Source organism: Phoxinus phoxinus, assembly GCF_949152265.1.
Source record: "Phoxinus phoxinus genome assembly, chromosome: 4".
NCBI lineage: Eukaryota > Metazoa > Chordata > Actinopteri > Cypriniformes > Leuciscidae > Phoxinus > Phoxinus phoxinus.
In genome coordinates, this window is record NC_136879.1 from 26,763,643 (window position 1) to 26,782,496 (window position 18,854).

General features: G+C 40.0%; 1 protein-coding gene across 3 annotated transcripts in view; it reads right to left on the reverse strand.

Annotated features, from left to right (window-relative positions):
* bcas3 (BCAS3 microtubule associated cell migration factor) overlaps positions 1 to 18,854 on the reverse strand; it is a 224,822-nt gene that overhangs the window by 89,519 nt on the left and 116,449 nt on the right. The window contains exon 23 of one of the 3 annotated variants that reach the window (XM_079611584.1): positions 12 to 1,841. The exons of the other annotated variants lie outside the window; for them this stretch is intronic. Within the exon in view, the coding sequence (XP_079467710.1) occupies positions 1,831 to 1,841 (11 nt within the window). The 3' untranslated portion in view covers positions 12 to 1,830. Of the gene's footprint in view, positions 1 to 11; positions 1,842 to 18,854 lie in introns of those variants that run through there. 3 annotated transcript variants of the gene reach the window in all.

The following is an 18,854-nucleotide window of genomic DNA, read 5'->3' on the forward strand; positions in this document are numbered from 1 at the left end:
AGAAACATTTTGGAGCATAAATATTTAACTTTTTTATTTTTCTAGACGCACGCTGAATATAGACAACTCCACCAGTCGTACACATGGCATTAGTAACAACATCACAGCACTGAGCAAACATGGCCAGGGGTTACTTTTTACTATATTTAAACAGATCACTTTACAACATATTGAGCAGCAATACCGGGAATATGTGTTACAAACTACAATTCTTAGTATGTGGGCGAAAGCCAGAATCCCTGGAATGAAACACCGTGTTCTAACTAGCGACCAACAATTTATCTGCCCACAATGAACGCAAGTAACAATACTGTTGGGGTCAGTAAGAAAAGAAAAAAAAAAAGAAATGAATACTTCTATTCAACAAGGGCACATTATATTGATTAAATATACACACGATTTCTATTTCAAATAAATACAGTTATTTTGAACTTTCCATTCATCAAAGCAGCATGAAAAACTGCATCATGGTTTCCACAAAAATATTAAGCAGCACAACTGTTTTCAACAACATAATAATATTTTTAGAACTGGAAGAAGTGCCTTGGATTTTTTTTCTCTCTCTAAAAGTATATGTTTGAAACCCAACCAAAGAGCCTTTTCTGTGATTACTTTACAAGGTCCGTCCAGCAAGTAGTGTTCCAACATGCTTTCTTTGATCGGTTAACATGATCATTTTGTTAATGATAATACTAAGAAATGTAAATCCTTATGTTAGAATGATATCTGAAGGATCATGTGGCACTCGAGACTGGAGAATGCCGAAAATTCAGCTTTGCCGTCACAGGAATAATTGACATTTTAAAATATATAGAAATAGAAAACTGTAATAATATTTCAAAATCTTACTGTTTATACTGTGTTTTGATAAATTAATGCAGCTTTGGTGAGCATAAGTAACTTTCATGTCAAAAAGCTTATTGGCCTTACGCACAGAACGAACATTAGGGCAGAAAAACTGGTTAGGATACCTTATTGCTGAATTGTGTTGCATCTGCTTAGGGCACTGAGTTAGATGTACGCTTCAAACACTGGATAACATCTATATCAAACTGCAAAAATAAAACTGATGGACCAATCCAATGCTGTTCATGACATGTATTTACTCATCTAAAGCTTCTTTTTTTTTTAATAATAATACTGCAGTATATTCCAAAAGGTATCCATATAGCTGGTAGTGGGTGCTTAGCATCAGAACACCATTTCAAGCTCCGCTATAGTTGATAAATGTTACGAGATCAGGGGAGGGAAAATGGACACACATATTTGGCTTTTTGTGCTTTTACTTCTGTCAGATCAACTTATTTTCTAATGAACACTGATCTGTTTGTGCCATGTACAGGCTATGTTTGACACGGTAAAATCACGACTTCTTGCCACCTAAACTACATTGTGGCACAGTCCTGACTTCGGTATTGTGCAACACTCCTCTTTCCGAGGCCATTTTGAACATAATCTTCAGTCTGAAAATTTCAAAGGGCCGCAAAACACGAGCCAACTGGCACTGTAGGTAAGTGTTGGTTACATGGCGGTCATTAGTTGCTTTTTGATCCACATTTTTGTACTAGCGTCCCTAAGAACACCGATGGCAGGGGGTGTTGCGCTGGGCTGTGGCCCTCCTCTCTCCAGTCTTCTCCTCTCTCCACTCCTTTCTTCTTCTTCACTCTCACACATATTGATGGTAAATCAATGAAGAAAATGAAGGGAGGAAAGGAGGATGAAAGGGGAAGAGTGATGGAGTGGATGTGCATGCTTAAAAAAGGAAATAATAATAATAATTGATAATAAAAAGAAAATGCGGAAATGATAAAACGGCAGAAAGAGTGTCCTTTAGGATATACCTGCAGAGAAACAAAAACAAAGGAAGAAAGGAAAGAAAAAAGCGTGTGTTTAATGCCGGGAGGACACTTTTTCAAGCATGCAGTTATTCCATCATTCCTGAGTGTTGGGGGTATTAAAGTTAACTTTTTTTTTTAACTCCTTCCCCACCAGCATTTTTTTTTAAAAAGTTGCCAGCCATTGCCAGGGTTTTTGATAATTTTCACAAAAATGTCATGGCCTCCAGAATATTTTGTATGAATATCTGAACATGTAAGATATCAAAAGAAAGAACAGAGCCTCTGCTTTAAAAAAAAGTTTTATTCTACCTTAATGCATTTTTTGATCAACACTTGAACATGGATTTCATAAAAAAAATATATATATATTTTAGGAAGAAACTTTAACATTTTAAATTAAAATTAAAATTTTAAAGGAAGAAAATCTAGTTGTTTTTTTCAAAGAATACAACATGCATAAGTAATGCTTTTATCGGTTGTTTTTGTGTCTTTTTTTTGCCTGTATTTTTATTTGGAAATTCTCTATTCTTTCAGAAGATGTTTAGTAGCGCCCTCAAACGTATATAACAGAGAAAACACGGAAAGCTGGAAAAATACTTTACAATTATTCTTAGAAAATATCTATTTTAAAACAACTTAATTTCTTAGATTAAAAAAAACAAAAAAATATGGGCATAAACACTTGACATGTTGCTTTTTAAACATTGTAACAATATAACGTAATTTGTTACTTTTCATTAAAAATTACCAAAATATAAAGCATTTCTTTTGAAAGTAACCTCCCCCAACACTGTTCCTGAGCGAGTCTATGTGGTGTGGGAAAGAAATGCTCATTGGGAAGAAAAGGCTGCGTTTATCCATTTAATGTATGAACTCTCATGGACCTGTCAAGAGACTGTGCTATTAGCTTATTAGAGTCATACCGCTGCTGGAGTGTTTTCTGTCCGTTAAAGACATTAGCGGGAAACGCAGACTGTACATTAACACTAGCGAGTGAATCCCAGTAAAAAGCCAGCAAAGATGTGAGGTAAACCGCCATGAAGATTCACTGAACATCAAAGAAAAGAACTGCGAGTATAAAAAAAGATGAAGGCTCTAAGTATGTGTTTAAAACACAAGAGAAACATGTGTGTTTGACTGTTGCTCTTTGGACTTGTCAGAACAGTGAAAGCGAGTAAGTGGCGTGTGAGTGGCCCGTGTGTAGACGCTGAGTGAGGGTAATGATTGTGCTAGCCTGCAGACCATTTATTTGGCCATCTTAACTCAATTAAAAGAAAACAAGGCCGTCATGACCTTCAGATGAACTGTTCTCTCAGCTTAGGCGCTGCTCCTCACAGGGCCAGAATTGATGATCGTAAGATGCAGACAGTCAAGGGCTCTTAAACACCTACAGTATATGCATGGCTTATGGCAGAAGTTAGCACAATGGTGAAAGTAAACAAAATGGCTAAAATCTTCCTCAACTTACATATTGATACTTTTTATATTAGTAATTTTAAAAGCTATAACCATACATGAAAATTAGTTTCCAGAACCGGATCTCGATACCTCAATACTCCATTGACCTTTGAGAAGTCAAAGCTGCTCTCCTCCAGAAGTAGTGGAGAGGGGCCTCTGCCTCAGGCTCAGAGACCACGATATAAATACATCCAGCCTGTTTTATATGCAGCTACACGGAGGAGTGTGGCTGGGGTGAGGGCAGGAAACACTAAGCACTGCATAAATCTAGAATGTGCAAAATCTTCACCAGCCCCGCAGAAAAGAAACACCCTGAAAATATCAGCCAGTGACTGGTGTAGTAACGGAACAAGGGGTGACCAGTCCAGAGGGGAAACATAAGGGAAGTTTTCTTTCAGTACTCTGCCGTGTTCTTGTTCCGGTTGTGTCTCAGGGGTTGGGACCAGGCATGCTCTCATCTCTCACCCATGGAGTACCCTCAGGGCAAGTAAACATCTGTGAAATTTGGAAAAGTTGGTGGTTGTGTTCTGAACAGGGTATGACTTGTTCATCCTGTACTGCACGTGCCATGAAACACTGACAGTGCCACCCCATTCATATGTGTTTAAGCAAACTCTCAGCACTAGAAAAGGCTAAGGGGGTCTTTCTAAAGCTGAAGCTGGGCACAGTGCCATCAATGTGGTTAAATCAGTCTGAGCCCCAGTGGTCCGGCTGCAGGCAGAGCAACGCAGAGCCGACGGGTTAATCAAGCTCAGAGATTAAGAGTCAGTGCAGATGTGAGATGAACACAGATCAGGGTGAAATATAAGGTTACATTTGTGTGTTATAATGTGACTTTTTTATATATATATTTATTTAAAATACAACAATATTTGTCACCATTCTGTTCCATTTAGTTTAGTTCATTGACAATTTTCAACTGAACAACCAACCCATGATTTTATAACATTTACTTCTGCCGTCTCGCCATCACCTGCCCAGTCGATGACGAGACCCTGAAGTCACTGTTCTGGATTGGGGCAAATTACCATCACCCTGTTGACCACCCAGACACCACCGGACTGGACTGGAAAGAAGCCATCATCCTGTGTCTGGATAGCGGCCTTCTCCGATCCAGGACGCAGCCAGACCCAGAGCCCGAATTATCACCTTCGACCAAGGAGAACTCGTGTGCGCCAACTCGTGTTACACCAGGGGTGTGAGCCCGCGACATAAGCAGACGAGGGAGTCGTGACTACGAATGAGGACTGGCTGATAGACTTCAGAAATATCGACTCCCACCCTATCCCACCCGGTACCTTTATCATCGCTGTTTTTGGACACCACTAATGACTGTATGAACTTTGAGTTCCTCATTTCATCGATCTACATGGACTGCTATTCTTACTGTTTTTCTGTCAAGTTTTGTGGCACCGCAAAGCTAAGCCAGTCCTCCAGCGCCACCACTGCCGGATGTCTACTGCCCTGCACCATCTCTGGGGAGTCCCTGTGACGTCGAGCCGCAGGTCGTGCATCCAATTGCAGTGCCCATACGGGAGGATACTGCAGCTCCGTCCCCGGCCTCTGTTTTCTTCGCTCCATCTCGGCCTGTTGACCTGTAAGCTCCGTCTTGGCTCCTCCCACCTTCGGCTCCACCGGAGACTTTCGGCCTTGCGGTTCTACCAGGTTCCCTCGTCCTGCCGGCTCCCCCTTGGTCAGTCGTCACACTACTTCCGCCACGGACTTATAGGTCGGCCACTGCGCTCCTATCCAATTGTCGCCGCGGCATTGCCTTGGTCTCTAGTACCAGCAGTGTCGCTCGTTTCATCTGGACTGCTCCCTCTCTCTACTCCATCGTGTGCTATTGGCACTGGCAAGCTCTGTGTTTGTGCTAGCAGACCATCTCAACCATTGCCACCAGTAGTGTTGTCAAAAGTACCGACTTCGGTACCAAGTCGGTACTGAAATTTAAAAAATGTGACGCTTTGAGCGCTGTTGAGCGGAATCGTTAACACCTCGGAATGGCCGGCCATTGTCACGTGCTCATCAAATATGTCTGTGATTGGCTACAATGATCAGCGCTTCAAAAACATGTTGTAAATATACATCAATAACGCTCTTCAGCGAGCGATTACACAGATACACACGGGAGCGTTTGAAAGCAGGCGTCTATCAGCGGATCGATCCACTGGCGCTGATAGACGCCTGCTTTTGCTTTCAAAACACTTTCAAACACTTCCGTGTGCTCTCAAACGCTCCCGTGCGTTGATCATTGTAGCCAATCACAGACATATCCGATGAGCTCCTGAACACAATGGCCAATCAGAGGCGTTTATGATTACGCTAAACAGTGCTCAAAGCGTCACATTTTTTTAATTTAAGTACCGACTTCGGTACCAAGTCGGTACTTTTGACAACACTAGCCACCAGGGGATCGTCGTCATCCCGTCACTCCTCTGCCATCTCCTGTCACCATCCCTTCAACACCTCTGCTCCCTCCTCCAAAGCCGCCTCCCATATCTTCATCCTCACGGCGTGAGGTCGTGCCTTCCCGGAGGGGCGCGTTCTGTCACCGTTATGTTCCATTTAGTTCAGTTCATTGACTCTAGTATGCTTTCACGTGTGTTTCTTTGTCTTCCCGCCACTGATCATTCACCATGGACACTAAACTAATCATCACAGCTGTTTGTCTTTTAGTTAATCATTTCTGTGTATTTAAGTTCCTCCCTGAGTTCTGTTCATTGTAGGTTATCGTCTGTGCATTAGCACACTGTCACACATGTTGGCTTGTTATTCTGTGTTTGTAATAAATCGTGAGTTATCTTTATAATCATCTTTCTTGGATATTTGTGTTATAATATTCATATTCATATTATTATCATTATTAATAACAATAATACAAATTATAACAATACATATGCTATTATAACGATTTTTATTATTATTTATAATACTATCCATAATGATAATAATAATATCAAGTATTGTTTTGTCTAATATAAATATATATATATATATATATATATATATATATATATATATTATTGTATTGATATTCATAATATTCATATATTAATAGTATTATTATTTTTATTGATAATAATATAAATTATTACTGATTATAATATATTGATTATATATAATGATAATCAATATCAACAATTATTGTATTTTCTAACAAATAAATGTTTTTATAAATAAAATATTTATGTATTTATTTATATTAGATATAACACAATACATATTATTGTTATCAATCATTATAATTATAATAACAACAAGCCTTGCATTGTGTCTAATATAAATAAATGATTACAAAAATACAACATATGCAATTTATGTGTTTTAGAACAAATGTATATATTTTTTATATAATTCTATAAAAGTATCAATAACTGTTGTTACGATGTTTGTTGGCAGACCATAAGGCTTCCTGTAAGAGATCATATCCCAGATGTCGGGTGTTTGAATCAATAGCTGTAAAACCCACATCCAGAGAGATGGATGGAGAGATGGTGAGAGAGACCCTACGGATTGACTGACTCTGCCACGGCCACCTGGACCATCATCCCCCCCTCCCTTTCCCTCATAATCAGAAGGCGACAGACAATCCTGCAAGCACAATGTGAAGACAATCCCCACACTTTATTTGAGGAGGTGTCAAACAGGGTAAATCCCTTCAGCCCACGCCTCACCATAAAGCACAAACACATGCAAAATTAATCTAGAGAGGAGCAGGGGTTAAGCCTGTGGGACAAAACCGGGTCAGTACAATACAATGAGTCTCCTCTCCCCCTCTTCCTCTCCTTCACGCAAACACACAAGCAGGAGGGACACACAGACGCTTGAGTCCAACAGCAACAGCTGTTTACGGTTGTCCGTTTCTAGCTAATTTGCCAAAATAGATGTAACAAACGGCAACCTCATTTGTGTAACGGGTAACATGGCCGTTATTGGCTTCCAGATGCATTCGTGCCGACCTCCAAGGGTGCTTAAAATGCAGTAAACTTACATTAAAAGTATAAATAATGAAGATATGTATGCAGGGTTTTACTATAAATGAGAGCGCTATGAAAACTGACTGACTATAAATTAGCTCTCCGCACATTTATGGAAATAATCCACTGCTGCTAACTCACATAACCATCAATGTGCACACTGTTTACTTCCTCTGTTATTTTCACTGCAAAAAAAAAATGCTGCAAACGAAACACACACAAACCAAATTAATTATTAAAACACACGAGATGAGCTGGCAGACAGACAACATGTCCTAACTGTCACAACGAGGAGGGTCAGCGTAACGGTCAGGGTCACCAGCAGGAATGGGCACATGGCTGTAAAGAAATGGGTGGAGGTGGGAAACATTTAATGTGTGATTCGAAACAACCTTTGCCACACTGCTTACACAATCAATTAATTTGCCAAAGATCATAAAATCAAAGGAAATGGTGTTTCCAAGCACATTGTCCAAGCTGCTCTTTTCCATTATAATGGAAGTCAATGGTGACCATAGCTGTCAAGCAACATTTTCATTCAATAATGACTTAAAATCTTTCTATTCATCACACAAAGTTGTCATATGATTTCAGAAGACTTGTAAAATAGAACACAAGTTATATAAACCACCTCTATGGAGTGTACTTTTTTCATGGTCTTCCACTTTTCAAGTGCAGTTTTGACACTCCACTAAACCTCCCTTTTTTTTATTGTTCTATGAAAGTCAGACGGGTTTGAAACAACATGAGGGCGAATAAACAATGACAGAATTTTCATTTTTGGGTGAACTATCCCTTTAAGCTCCAGGTCATACCCTGCGGCTCCCTGATCCTTTGATACAGCCGAGGAAAAGATCCCATCGAAGGGATTTTATTGAAAACATGGACCGCCGCTGCTCTCCCCAGGTCCGACACCAAAGACATAAGAAGGTCCGCTGATTAGAGAGACGAGCCCCAGACTCCTGCTGTAATGAGATGCAAGCCCATGCGTCATGGTGCAGTCTGCCAAAACGTAAAACAAGACGACAGGCCAGCACAGCCAGTAACATTACTTCACTCTCTCTCTTACTCTCAGAATAAAAGAGTTGGCTGTGATATGTACGATCATGGATAGCCAGGTAGAGGTAATGCGAAGGAGACCCTTGCCAAGACACCATACAGATGTGACTCTGGGGGCAAAAGAACTGTCTCGGCTTTCTCTGCTTCCGCTCCTGAGGGAAACAAATTTCCTCTTCCATCGTACTTGCTCCCTTTTTTTAAAACTAGACTTTCTTGCCAGACTCATGGACTACGGGTCAAAGACCTCGCTAGGGAACTGCTGCTGTTAGACACAATCTCACATGCAAAACAAAGGCGAAAGATGCATATTCTAATGATATTTTAACTTTTTAAATAAAACTACAATGGCTTTTGATAAAAAAGTTATCTAGAATGAAACTGATTGTTACAAATACTTCAATTATAATCAATGTTGGGGATTAACTTGTTTGAGCTGCATGAGCTGAAGCAATAAATGAGCACTGGTAAACTGAATTGCTTTGCTAAATGACATGAATGCACAATGGAACTCAAACTAAGCCCTGTTTACACCTGGTATTAAAAAGCATTTTGGTTGAATGGGTTACAAGTGGATGACGCTAAATACAGGTGTAAAAAGTATTAAACTAAAAAGTTTTGAGCTTTTCCACTTTTGACCACTTCCAGAGGTAGTCGAAAAAGCATTCGACCGGATTGCTTTCGTAATGGAGACGCTCGTGGTCGAATGCGTTCGAACAACCACAAAAGAATGCCTACTCTCCACCTACTGACCTAATGCGAAAACATAATGGGAAGCATGTTAGCCAGATGGGATTTAAACTGTCAGCTGAAGACCTAAGTTTGGTTTGAAGATGAAAACTTGCCAATCACAATCAACCATGTTCATTTCTCTCACCATTCCTGATTTCTAACACAAACTCACGTTCGGCGTGGTTTTGTGGCTGTCAGAGCAGAAACAAAAGCTGCTACTCTCCGTTTGTTTTTCCGTCATCTCCGGTCACGTTTATATGTAAAATGCATGAGCTTATTTCGTCCATTAGATCGAAAGATCTAGACCCACATAGACCCTCCCCTCGTCTACTTGTGATCTAATCGACCAAAACACATCTTTATTCCAGGTGTAAAAAGGGTTACGCAAGTGACGTCAATCAGAAGGTTTAAGTCACATTGTGGATACACTCGTTCCGTAACAACACACTGTAAATTATAAAAAAATATATATATTTATGATTGTATAAAATAAATACTGAAATGAAAATTACGACATATTGACTAAATATGTTATGTATACATTACATTTATATTTGTCTTTTAATCAAAGGACAAAAGTTATGAATAAAATAAATAAATAATACTGGCTATATCAGTGCATGCTTGGTATTCTCACGTAATGCATTAGTCTTGTGTAGCTTCGGCCCTCTGGATGCCATAATCTCCCAGGAAACATAACAGAGGTGTGTGTGTGTGTGTGTGTGTGTGTGTGTGTGTGTGTGTGTGTGTGTGTGTGTGTGTGTGTGTGTGTGTGTGTGTGTGCTGTAAAAATTTTAATCAAATGACATAAGAACAGGAAAAAAGTACCAGTGGATCAACACACGCAGTGCATCTGTCACTACACGAAAATGAAATTAAGTGCGGCAGGCATTCTGGGATATTGACTTTGAGTGGCAGGGCTTGAGATGGCAAGCGAACACAGCACTCTTTCTGCACAGTATATGACTCTGGGTTTGATTTGAGTCCAGTGCATTAAGCCGGCCTCGTATCTTAAGCAGCAGGCTATGTGGAAGCTGTTAGTTAAATCAAGTTAAGCCATTTCCGCACTTAAAACAACTTCCCCCTTTGCCATACGCCCGCAGGAAGATCAGAGATTTGATGTAAACGCATGTTCGCTCCAAATGTGCTTTAAAGACGGGTTCATGCTGATAAAACTCTTCCATAGTTTGTTGCTAGGATAAATGTACCCCGTTCAAAGCATTAATACACGTATTTAATTACGGATTCATTTATGCCTGGTTTTCTGCGTAGTCCAACATGTACGTTACATTAACTACCGGTATACACGTACAGCACATTTGCACAAGCAGAACACATTGAACCTGACACAAACGGAGGGCTTTCCCCATAAACTCATAGCTCGCTTCCCCATCCTGGAGATGACAAGATCTTTACACTCAAGATCTGCCTGAGTCCTCAGGCCATGGCCAGATGCCCTGCACTTGCCCAACTGCGTGACAGCCAGTATCTCCACCCCATCCGCCCCCACACCTCCATATCTCCAGCACCGGACAGATGGGCGGAAAGGTGGAGCACATCAAGCGTAAAGCAGACGGATGACTTTCGGCATGCTCACCATCATGTAAGAGGGGCAGATTCTCTCTCTCTCATTTGTAAACCATTAACGGAAAATTTCAGGTTCAGTACAAGTTGAGCTCAATTGACTGTTTTTAAAGAGTCCATTTTCACTCGTCCCCCTATTCTTTAACATGAAAGAAAAAAATTGCATTTCAATGAGCCATACAATAGAAGTGAATGATATGAATCTGTACATTTGAAATAATGATTGTGTCAATAACAAGTACAACAATATGTGTAAACAATTTCAGTGTGGAAAATGCTTTTCTGCGTATTAGTTATCAAAGCCCCGTGAAGCCGTGTTTTACCGTGGATTTAGAACAGCTAAGAGGCGTTGTTAGGCACGACGCGGAGCGGAATTTTTATAAAACGGTTACTCCATAAAAATATTAATTTTATTCATAAAATAAACACCAGCAACAAAAAATATTACACATGTATTCATCCGCCAAGCAATGTAGTTCCAAAGAGGTTGCTAAGCAACACATGCAGCAACAAAGAATCAGTTGCGCAGTAATACTAATGTAATGTGGTCACAGGTGTATGTTTGTTGAGTAATTTTTACAACGGCTTCAAACGCGGCTCAACCAATCAGAATCAGGGACTGGAACTATCCGTTTTATAAATCTAAATTTACAACATAATGCCTAAAACCATGAATTAACCGTAATTATTTACTTAACAGCTCAAATAATACAAGAGTTAACAGTAGATGAATGTAGATGTATTCATAAAGTTCTAAAACTTCACATTTCTGCTTTAAAATCCTCTAAATATTGGGCCCATTTGCTTTCATTGTAAATCCTACAAAAATGTAGCACATTTACTTCCATTATTAGTAAAGGTCCTTGCAGGTCTCGTCCTAAATTTTTGCACGTAGAAAAAAATTCAACCTCACGTTGTGTCAATCACGTTTACACACTGCCTCCGAAACTATCTGTAGCAAGCATTTTGAGAGGCGTTTTGACAATTTAGAGCCAACGAATAACGAATACGAAAAAAACGCATACAAAATTTCGGACTCCGTGTGCAAGGACCTTAACTTACAGCAACCTTGATTTTTGCTTTTTTATAGAAAACGAAAACAATTGCGGTAATTATAACTATGTCACAAATTCTATAAATTAAGTTTAACATATAATGCACCCGTAATAAACCTTAAATGAGTTTTAAATCACCCAAAGCTTGGTAAATATTGCAACTAATTAATAAACCACATCGCTCACACAAATCCTAACCAACAAAGCGCGAAGCCTGTCCAAGGGCAGGTAAAAATGCCTTGTGTATGTGAGAGTGTGTGTGTTGTGTGCCTGTGTGCTGCTTACTCAGACCGAGCTTCTCAGCAGAATTTAATGAACTGAGAACGACCTTGATCAGTGATTCAAAGCAGGGATTAGAGGGCATTCCCCTCCTCTGCCAGGCTCTGCCCTCACATTCATCAAGTGTGTGTTTTGATCTTTCAGGCACATCACATGTGTTCCCCCAACCAGCGCCAGCAAAGCAAACTCCCATTGACTCAGGCCGTTCTGCAAATTACCCACGTACACTAGCAATAACGTAGCACCCTATCGTTGCCCAGGGCACATTCTACACTGAATCGTTAACTTTTGATTAAGGCTGGACGCACTTTAGTCCTGATACAGTGGGAAGGGGAGGGTGCGATTAAGACAGGCCTGGTTCTTCTTCCCAGATTTCTAATAACTACAGTGGACTGGCCTTAGAATAAGAAAACCACTCAAGAGGAAAACATTTAACTAAAACATTCTGAATGGATGTTCGAAGAGAGAGCGAAAAAAAGACAATTTCTTGATTTAAAAATAAATCAATTATTTTCCACCGTAAATCTTCATGGGTAAGCTATAATTGGAGAATTTGTTTGCGTTTCTGCAAACCAGATTGAAATAAGCCAATGTAAATGAGCAGATCCAGAGTCAATCCAGAAGACTTTTCCACATATATCACTTTTTGACAGTTTTGTGATTTAAGACAAGAACATTGCTCATGTAAAGCACATCATGTGAAATCATGAGTAGGACAGAAGCAAAATGCCACCGCTGCTGGACGATGGGAAAAACAGGCGACAACCATAAGGATTACTGGGACATATTTGATAATAAAAATGTTCATACTGTAGGTTTTTTACTAGACAAGCCCTTCCTATGAACCCGCTCTGCTAGCGTCCTTCGAGAAAACACTGAGTGAGAGGAAAGAAATGACTTTTTCCTTTCATTTTATGTGGTCTCCAAACTTCAAGTAAAAGTAATGAGCTAATTGTGGCTTTTGATGTCAACCCGTTCGCTCTCGTTCCATCTCTCTTTTTCAAACCAGCGTGTTATTCTTCGAAGTCCATAAAGCTTCTCAAACCCTTTTGCAATCATGGCTTGGGTTTGAGGAGACAGAAAAAAAAAAGTCGAGTTCATCTAAGTCAGTGTAAATGCAAGGTATTAATTATGCTGAATAGAGAGAGGGAGAGAGAGAGAGAGAGAGAGGAGAGAGAGTTGGCTGCTGCGCTCCATTTAAAATATGATCAGTATAATCGAGCCATGCTGAGTGCGGAAAGCAAAGCCCAGACAAGACTTGGCACAGGAATAAGGATGTAGTCAGAAAGTAGTCGGAAAGTGACAGTGTCAAGATTAACTTAAATAGTATTTATGGGACATTTCTGACTTCCACAAAGCAACATTAGCAGCAAATTTACTACATTAAAATATATCCAGTGTGATCCAAAAAGGCTGGGTACACTAGTAAATATGCTTCTATTTTGCATTTTAATAAAAAAAAAATCATAAAAGTTTAACAAAAATTTAACTGAAAATGAACACAAATTGAATTGGACGGTTCACCCCCAAATGAAAGTTCCATCATCATTTACTTGCACAAAAGAATACAAAAGATGGTTTGAGAAATGTCTCACTCAAGTGTTTTTTTTCCCCCCCCTTTTGTGAGTATGTTTGTTTTGTACATATGTTGGAAGTCAGTGGACAGTGAGACCGTCATTTATCAAAATATCTTATTTTATGTTCCACAGAAAAAGTTGTACAGTCCTGGAAACAGTTTGGAACTTGATGTAAATGATTTTGGGCGAACTATCCCTTTAACACATCTGACCATCTGTACAAAGATTTACATGATCAATGCACAAATTAGCTTATTTGATTAGTGAGTTCAATATTTTCATTATATTTTTCATAATGTTTTTTCTTTAAATGATAAAAATTCCCTATTATTATTTATGTTTTGTTTCGAATCTAAATGTACAACATGGTCTCAGACTTTTGGACTCCACTGTATATGTACAGTATAAGAGAAAATTTACATTTTAGATGTTGCAACTGGCCACTATTTAAACATTTTCACATTTTTAATAACTTTTTCTGGTTCACTTAAATACTGTAGACCTATGATGTGACATCCTAAAAACATTTAATTTAGCAGTTTATATCATAAATACTGTATGCATGACAATTAAACCAGAATAAATGCTTTAGTATAGCAAGTCAAACTGAAACCTACTGAAGACAGAAACCTCACTTCTAAACTCAAACACGCATATAACCAGTAATGCTTGAAAGTTTACATATTATTGCTCTTAGTGCATCCATGACTTTACTGTCCTGCCAGTGGCATAAACGACTGGGAAAAACAGCTCAGTCTCCAACGTAGAGGTCAAATTAAGATGTATAAACAAATGTAGTGCCAGATGAGCTGTATAAGATGCTGTCAGAAAAGCTCATCAAACACTGAGGAGAAAGAACTAAAAGAGCAGACTAGAAAATGTAGAGGAAGATGTAGAGGAAAAGAGATGACAGTGAGAGAGAGAGAGAGAAATAGCAAGGGAAGTGGCACTGAAGGACAATGGGAGGGAGGGTGGTTAACAGGAACAGGAATAGGAGTGAAAGAGAAGCCGGACCCACGGAGCATCAAGGGAGTTGTTTAAGGAGAAACAGTGTCCGTTTGTGGCCGGTGATAATACTTTCCATTCAACAGGGCTCGCAGCGCACTGATTCCTCTGATTGCAGCCTGGCGCCCTGCTGGCGAGGCTCTGCGCTGAAATTAAATCCACTCTATTCAGTTATAAATTATAATGCTCTATAAACAACACCCCCACTGGGAAAAGAAGCAGGGGGGTGAGAGAGAGAGAGAGCGAGAGAGAGAGAGAGAGAGAGAGAGGAGAGAGAGAGAGAGAGAGAGAGAGAGAGAGAGAGAGAGAGAGAGGGAGGGAGAGAGAGAGAGGACAATGGAGGATGTCAAATACATATTCTATCTCTATAAATAAATGTATATAATGTAAATGAGAGAAACACGGAATAAAATTTTAGCTGAAATTCTGTGAGAAGGATCATGTTTAAACCACATCACCACAAATGCGAACTGAAAAAGTGAGAGGTGAGAAAAGAGAGAGAATAAAATAAAGAGATTGCTGTTCACTAGCTGTTTGAGGATCAACAGAGTGTCCATGTTGCACACTGGGAGTTCTGCGCCTCTCTGCCGCCACTTTTGTCTTGAGTCCAGTCTAAAGTCTGAAAGCCACAACACCCACACAGTGAAATCCAGCACACGCAGAAACACTAACGAACCCAACAAACACACGCCCTCTCTGTTTCTCACTGGTTGCGCACAGGGCAAAGCCTCAACTAACACTTGGCTCTAATTTCATTCCAACATCCACATTTTGCACGAACACACAGTGTTTTTAACGTTTTATGTTAAGCGATGTGCACTGTGACTGAAAGCTGGATTGAAGTCAAACAAATTTTAATTACAGATGGCATTACAGTCTCTTCATTACTGACCTCTAATTAGTTTACTCAAACACCCCTATACATCCACAGCGTGCTGCGAGGGTGCTGCAAGAGCCTTTAACTACTAAGCCTGGGTCTGTAACTAGAGTTCTGTCATTTCTTACAGCAGCAGCTATGAGCTACTTGCTGCTGCTTTGTAGAGTTTCCAGTTGCAATTAGTGTGACACGCTATTTCAACACACACACACACACACACACACACACACACACACACACACACACACACACACACACAGAACAGCATACTGAGGAATCTACAGACAGCAAAGTACAAAGTGCTCCTCTCAGACAGACAGATACGATAACAAACTTGCTATATTGTACTACATATACAGTATATATATATATTATATATATATGTGTCTGTGTGTGTGTAGAAACAACCTAAAGAAAGTATAGTATAGAGTGAGCACTATGAACCAAGGCCAGTACCACTGATACCAATATTGATGTATCTATTACATGGATTGTTTTTCTCAATTTTAGCCATTAATATTAGCCATTCAACATTACAGTATAATTAAAAGCTATCGATTTTAACATTTAATAGGCTTTAAAAAAAATGATAACAACAACTAATTTAAGCAAACTTAAAACAATCTTCACATAAACTTTTTTTTTTTCTTTTCAAGGTTCATATTTTTACCTGCTCTGCTAAAATGCACAAAATGTGATTGTTTTGAGGATATTTAAGAGGATATGATCACTGAGGATAATTAAGGCATAATTTTGTATAATATAATATATTAACATAATATAATAACTTAATATCTGAATCTTTTTTCTTCTTCATACAGAATACAGGTGCTAACTGGACCATGCTAACGGGCCAAACCTTGACCCCTTGGTTAAAAATGGCACTGCATATGCTAGACAGAGTTTATGATGAAGTCAGCGCCAACAGACTCACAAGCAAACAGGCCTTCAACAACGAAACGCAGGTGGTGTTAATTTTTAACATGTGGAAACGGTACAAACCAGACACAAACTTGGCAAACGTAAAATACAACAACAGACCCAGAGGTTCAAATGGGAGGTGAGTGACTGTAAATGTCACCAGCGTCCCGAGCGTGTATCTTAGGACGGCAGTCTGACAAAGAGCTGGGAGAAAGTTTCCCAGGCTGTTGTACATGAGCGCAGCCAATGAGACTCATTCATCCTCTACGCTACATTTGAAACCTGTTGCTGGGTGAGAGAGAGCGAGAGAGAGAGAGAGAGAGAGAGAGAGAGAGAGAGCTCTCCTCTGATCGACTGAGTGTACCAAGAAGCAGATAGATGACGGAGATTTAATTGCTAACGTCTGTCTAGTAGCATACAGTAAAAATAGCTGCAGTAACCAGTCCATCCGTCCAATCCCGGGGCTTCTATTCACTCCCTGGCCAATTACAGTGCGATTGGCAGAGCAAACAAAGACTTATTGGTTGTTAAGTTGGCCTCTCATCTCTGGAGTACCCTCCCCTCCTCTGTTCCACACACAACATCTGCAAACACCTGATACGCGTCCAGCACCCTGCTGCCCTACACTCTTGTTAAATTGTTACCACCTTTCGCTAAGCCAGCTCCGACAATTAACAACACTGCTTTTTACTTCAAAGGGCCACTGGGCCTGTAGGTTTAACCTTGCTGCTCCTGAAGATTTGTTTTTGATTTTCATGAGATCCCAAGACGCTTTCAACTTTGTTCTTTCACTCTTGCCGCAGTGTATAGAGCCAAGCTAGCTGCCAGACTTGGTTATATATTACAAATCTCAGGCTTTAAGTAAAAAAATAAATAATCTACAGTGACAAATCTGGAACTCAAAAAACATTTTGGCCTGAAATTGTTGCATGACGCTTTAAAATGTGTAGAATTAAACAAGTGAATAAATCAATAGATGTCTATCAATTAAAAACAATTAAAACATAAATGTAGTTCTGTTTTTATTGGCCCTTTTATTTTATTGGTCATTTTGCACCTTTTATTGGGAAAAGAAACAAAGGGAAAAGTGTCAGGAATCGTCTCAATCCGCAATCAAACTTGCATAGTCTACATGAGCGTCACCGCTCAAGGTGTTAGAGCGCATACACTAATCTCTACGCGTTTTACACTTGTGGAGTCACTAGTATCGAGTGACTCCACAAATGATCCCAAATATTGGATTGGATGGTAGCTAAACAGCAATGGGTTTTAAAGCATCACAGTGTGGTGAAGGAGCCTCAGGCTTGTGCTACAGCTGTAGGCCTCTCACAGCACTAATGTCCAACTGCGGCTCTCTGCTGCCGTTCAGAAGCACACTCCATTGAACCTTCCGTGCAGCAGAACACTCACTTTATGTGTCTGCAGCCGTCTGTTTTTCATCGGGCAGCAGGCTGAGCATGCAAGCAGTAGCGTGTGAAGCGTGTTCGGGCGCCCCCTCCCAGCGTATCACCATAGCCCCACAGATGCCCCCGCAGCACCAAGAGTGAACTAGAGCAAATGCGTTTATGAATTAATACTGGGGCAGAGGGGTCTGCGTGGGTGTAAATGTATGTGTGTGACAGAGAAAGCGAGAGAGAATGAGAGCGTGGGGGGTGCAAGGAGGGTTTAGGGTGTGTGTATGTGTGTGTTGTGCTGCTCTTTTTCAGTGAGCCAGCCCCCGTTGCAGCCCTAGGATGTGAGCTGTCACTTCAGATAGCTGGTGATGAGGCACAGAGCTGTCAGGAAAGGTGAAGACGGCCCAGAATAGGAGAGAGAAAACGAGCGAGACTGACTGACGGACTGGTGGAGAGGATTTCACAGGGAAAAATGCTCATTCGTCAAAGACAGAGCAAGCGATGAGATGAAGAGAGTGATTTTCCAGTCAGATACAGGACAGGATGTCACTGCATCATCTAGAATCGCAAAAAAAAAGAAAAGTGTGTGTCATTCACTAATCATACATGTGCATGTACATGCACAATTTTAAAATGCTTTCACATGGAGATCGTGACTAAGTTTGCACTTAATACAATTATTGAATACACACTCTTACATGTACATAATAAAATAATTCAGATTCATGAGCATTACCTTTTCTGTGCATGTAAGTACACAAGTATGGAATTAGTAGTGAATAAGACCTTAAAGGTAGGGTAGGTCAGAATTGTCTAAAAAAACTTTTATTCAAATTTGTTTAAACTGTCTTTATATACCAATACATAATTAAAATGTAAGTACTTTGAAAAAGAGAGTATAAAAATTGAGTGACTATAGTGTATTTAATCTTCACAAAACACAGCTCATTAATTCCATTTACTCCCACCTAAAAATGGGTGCGCGACTGCGCGCACGTGGGCAGAGCCAATAATAGCGGCGGTAGTCATGGCGACGGAGAGTGACAGTCGCGCAAGCCAATCACTTGTTTCGTCCCGAATGGAATTAATGAGCTGTGTTTT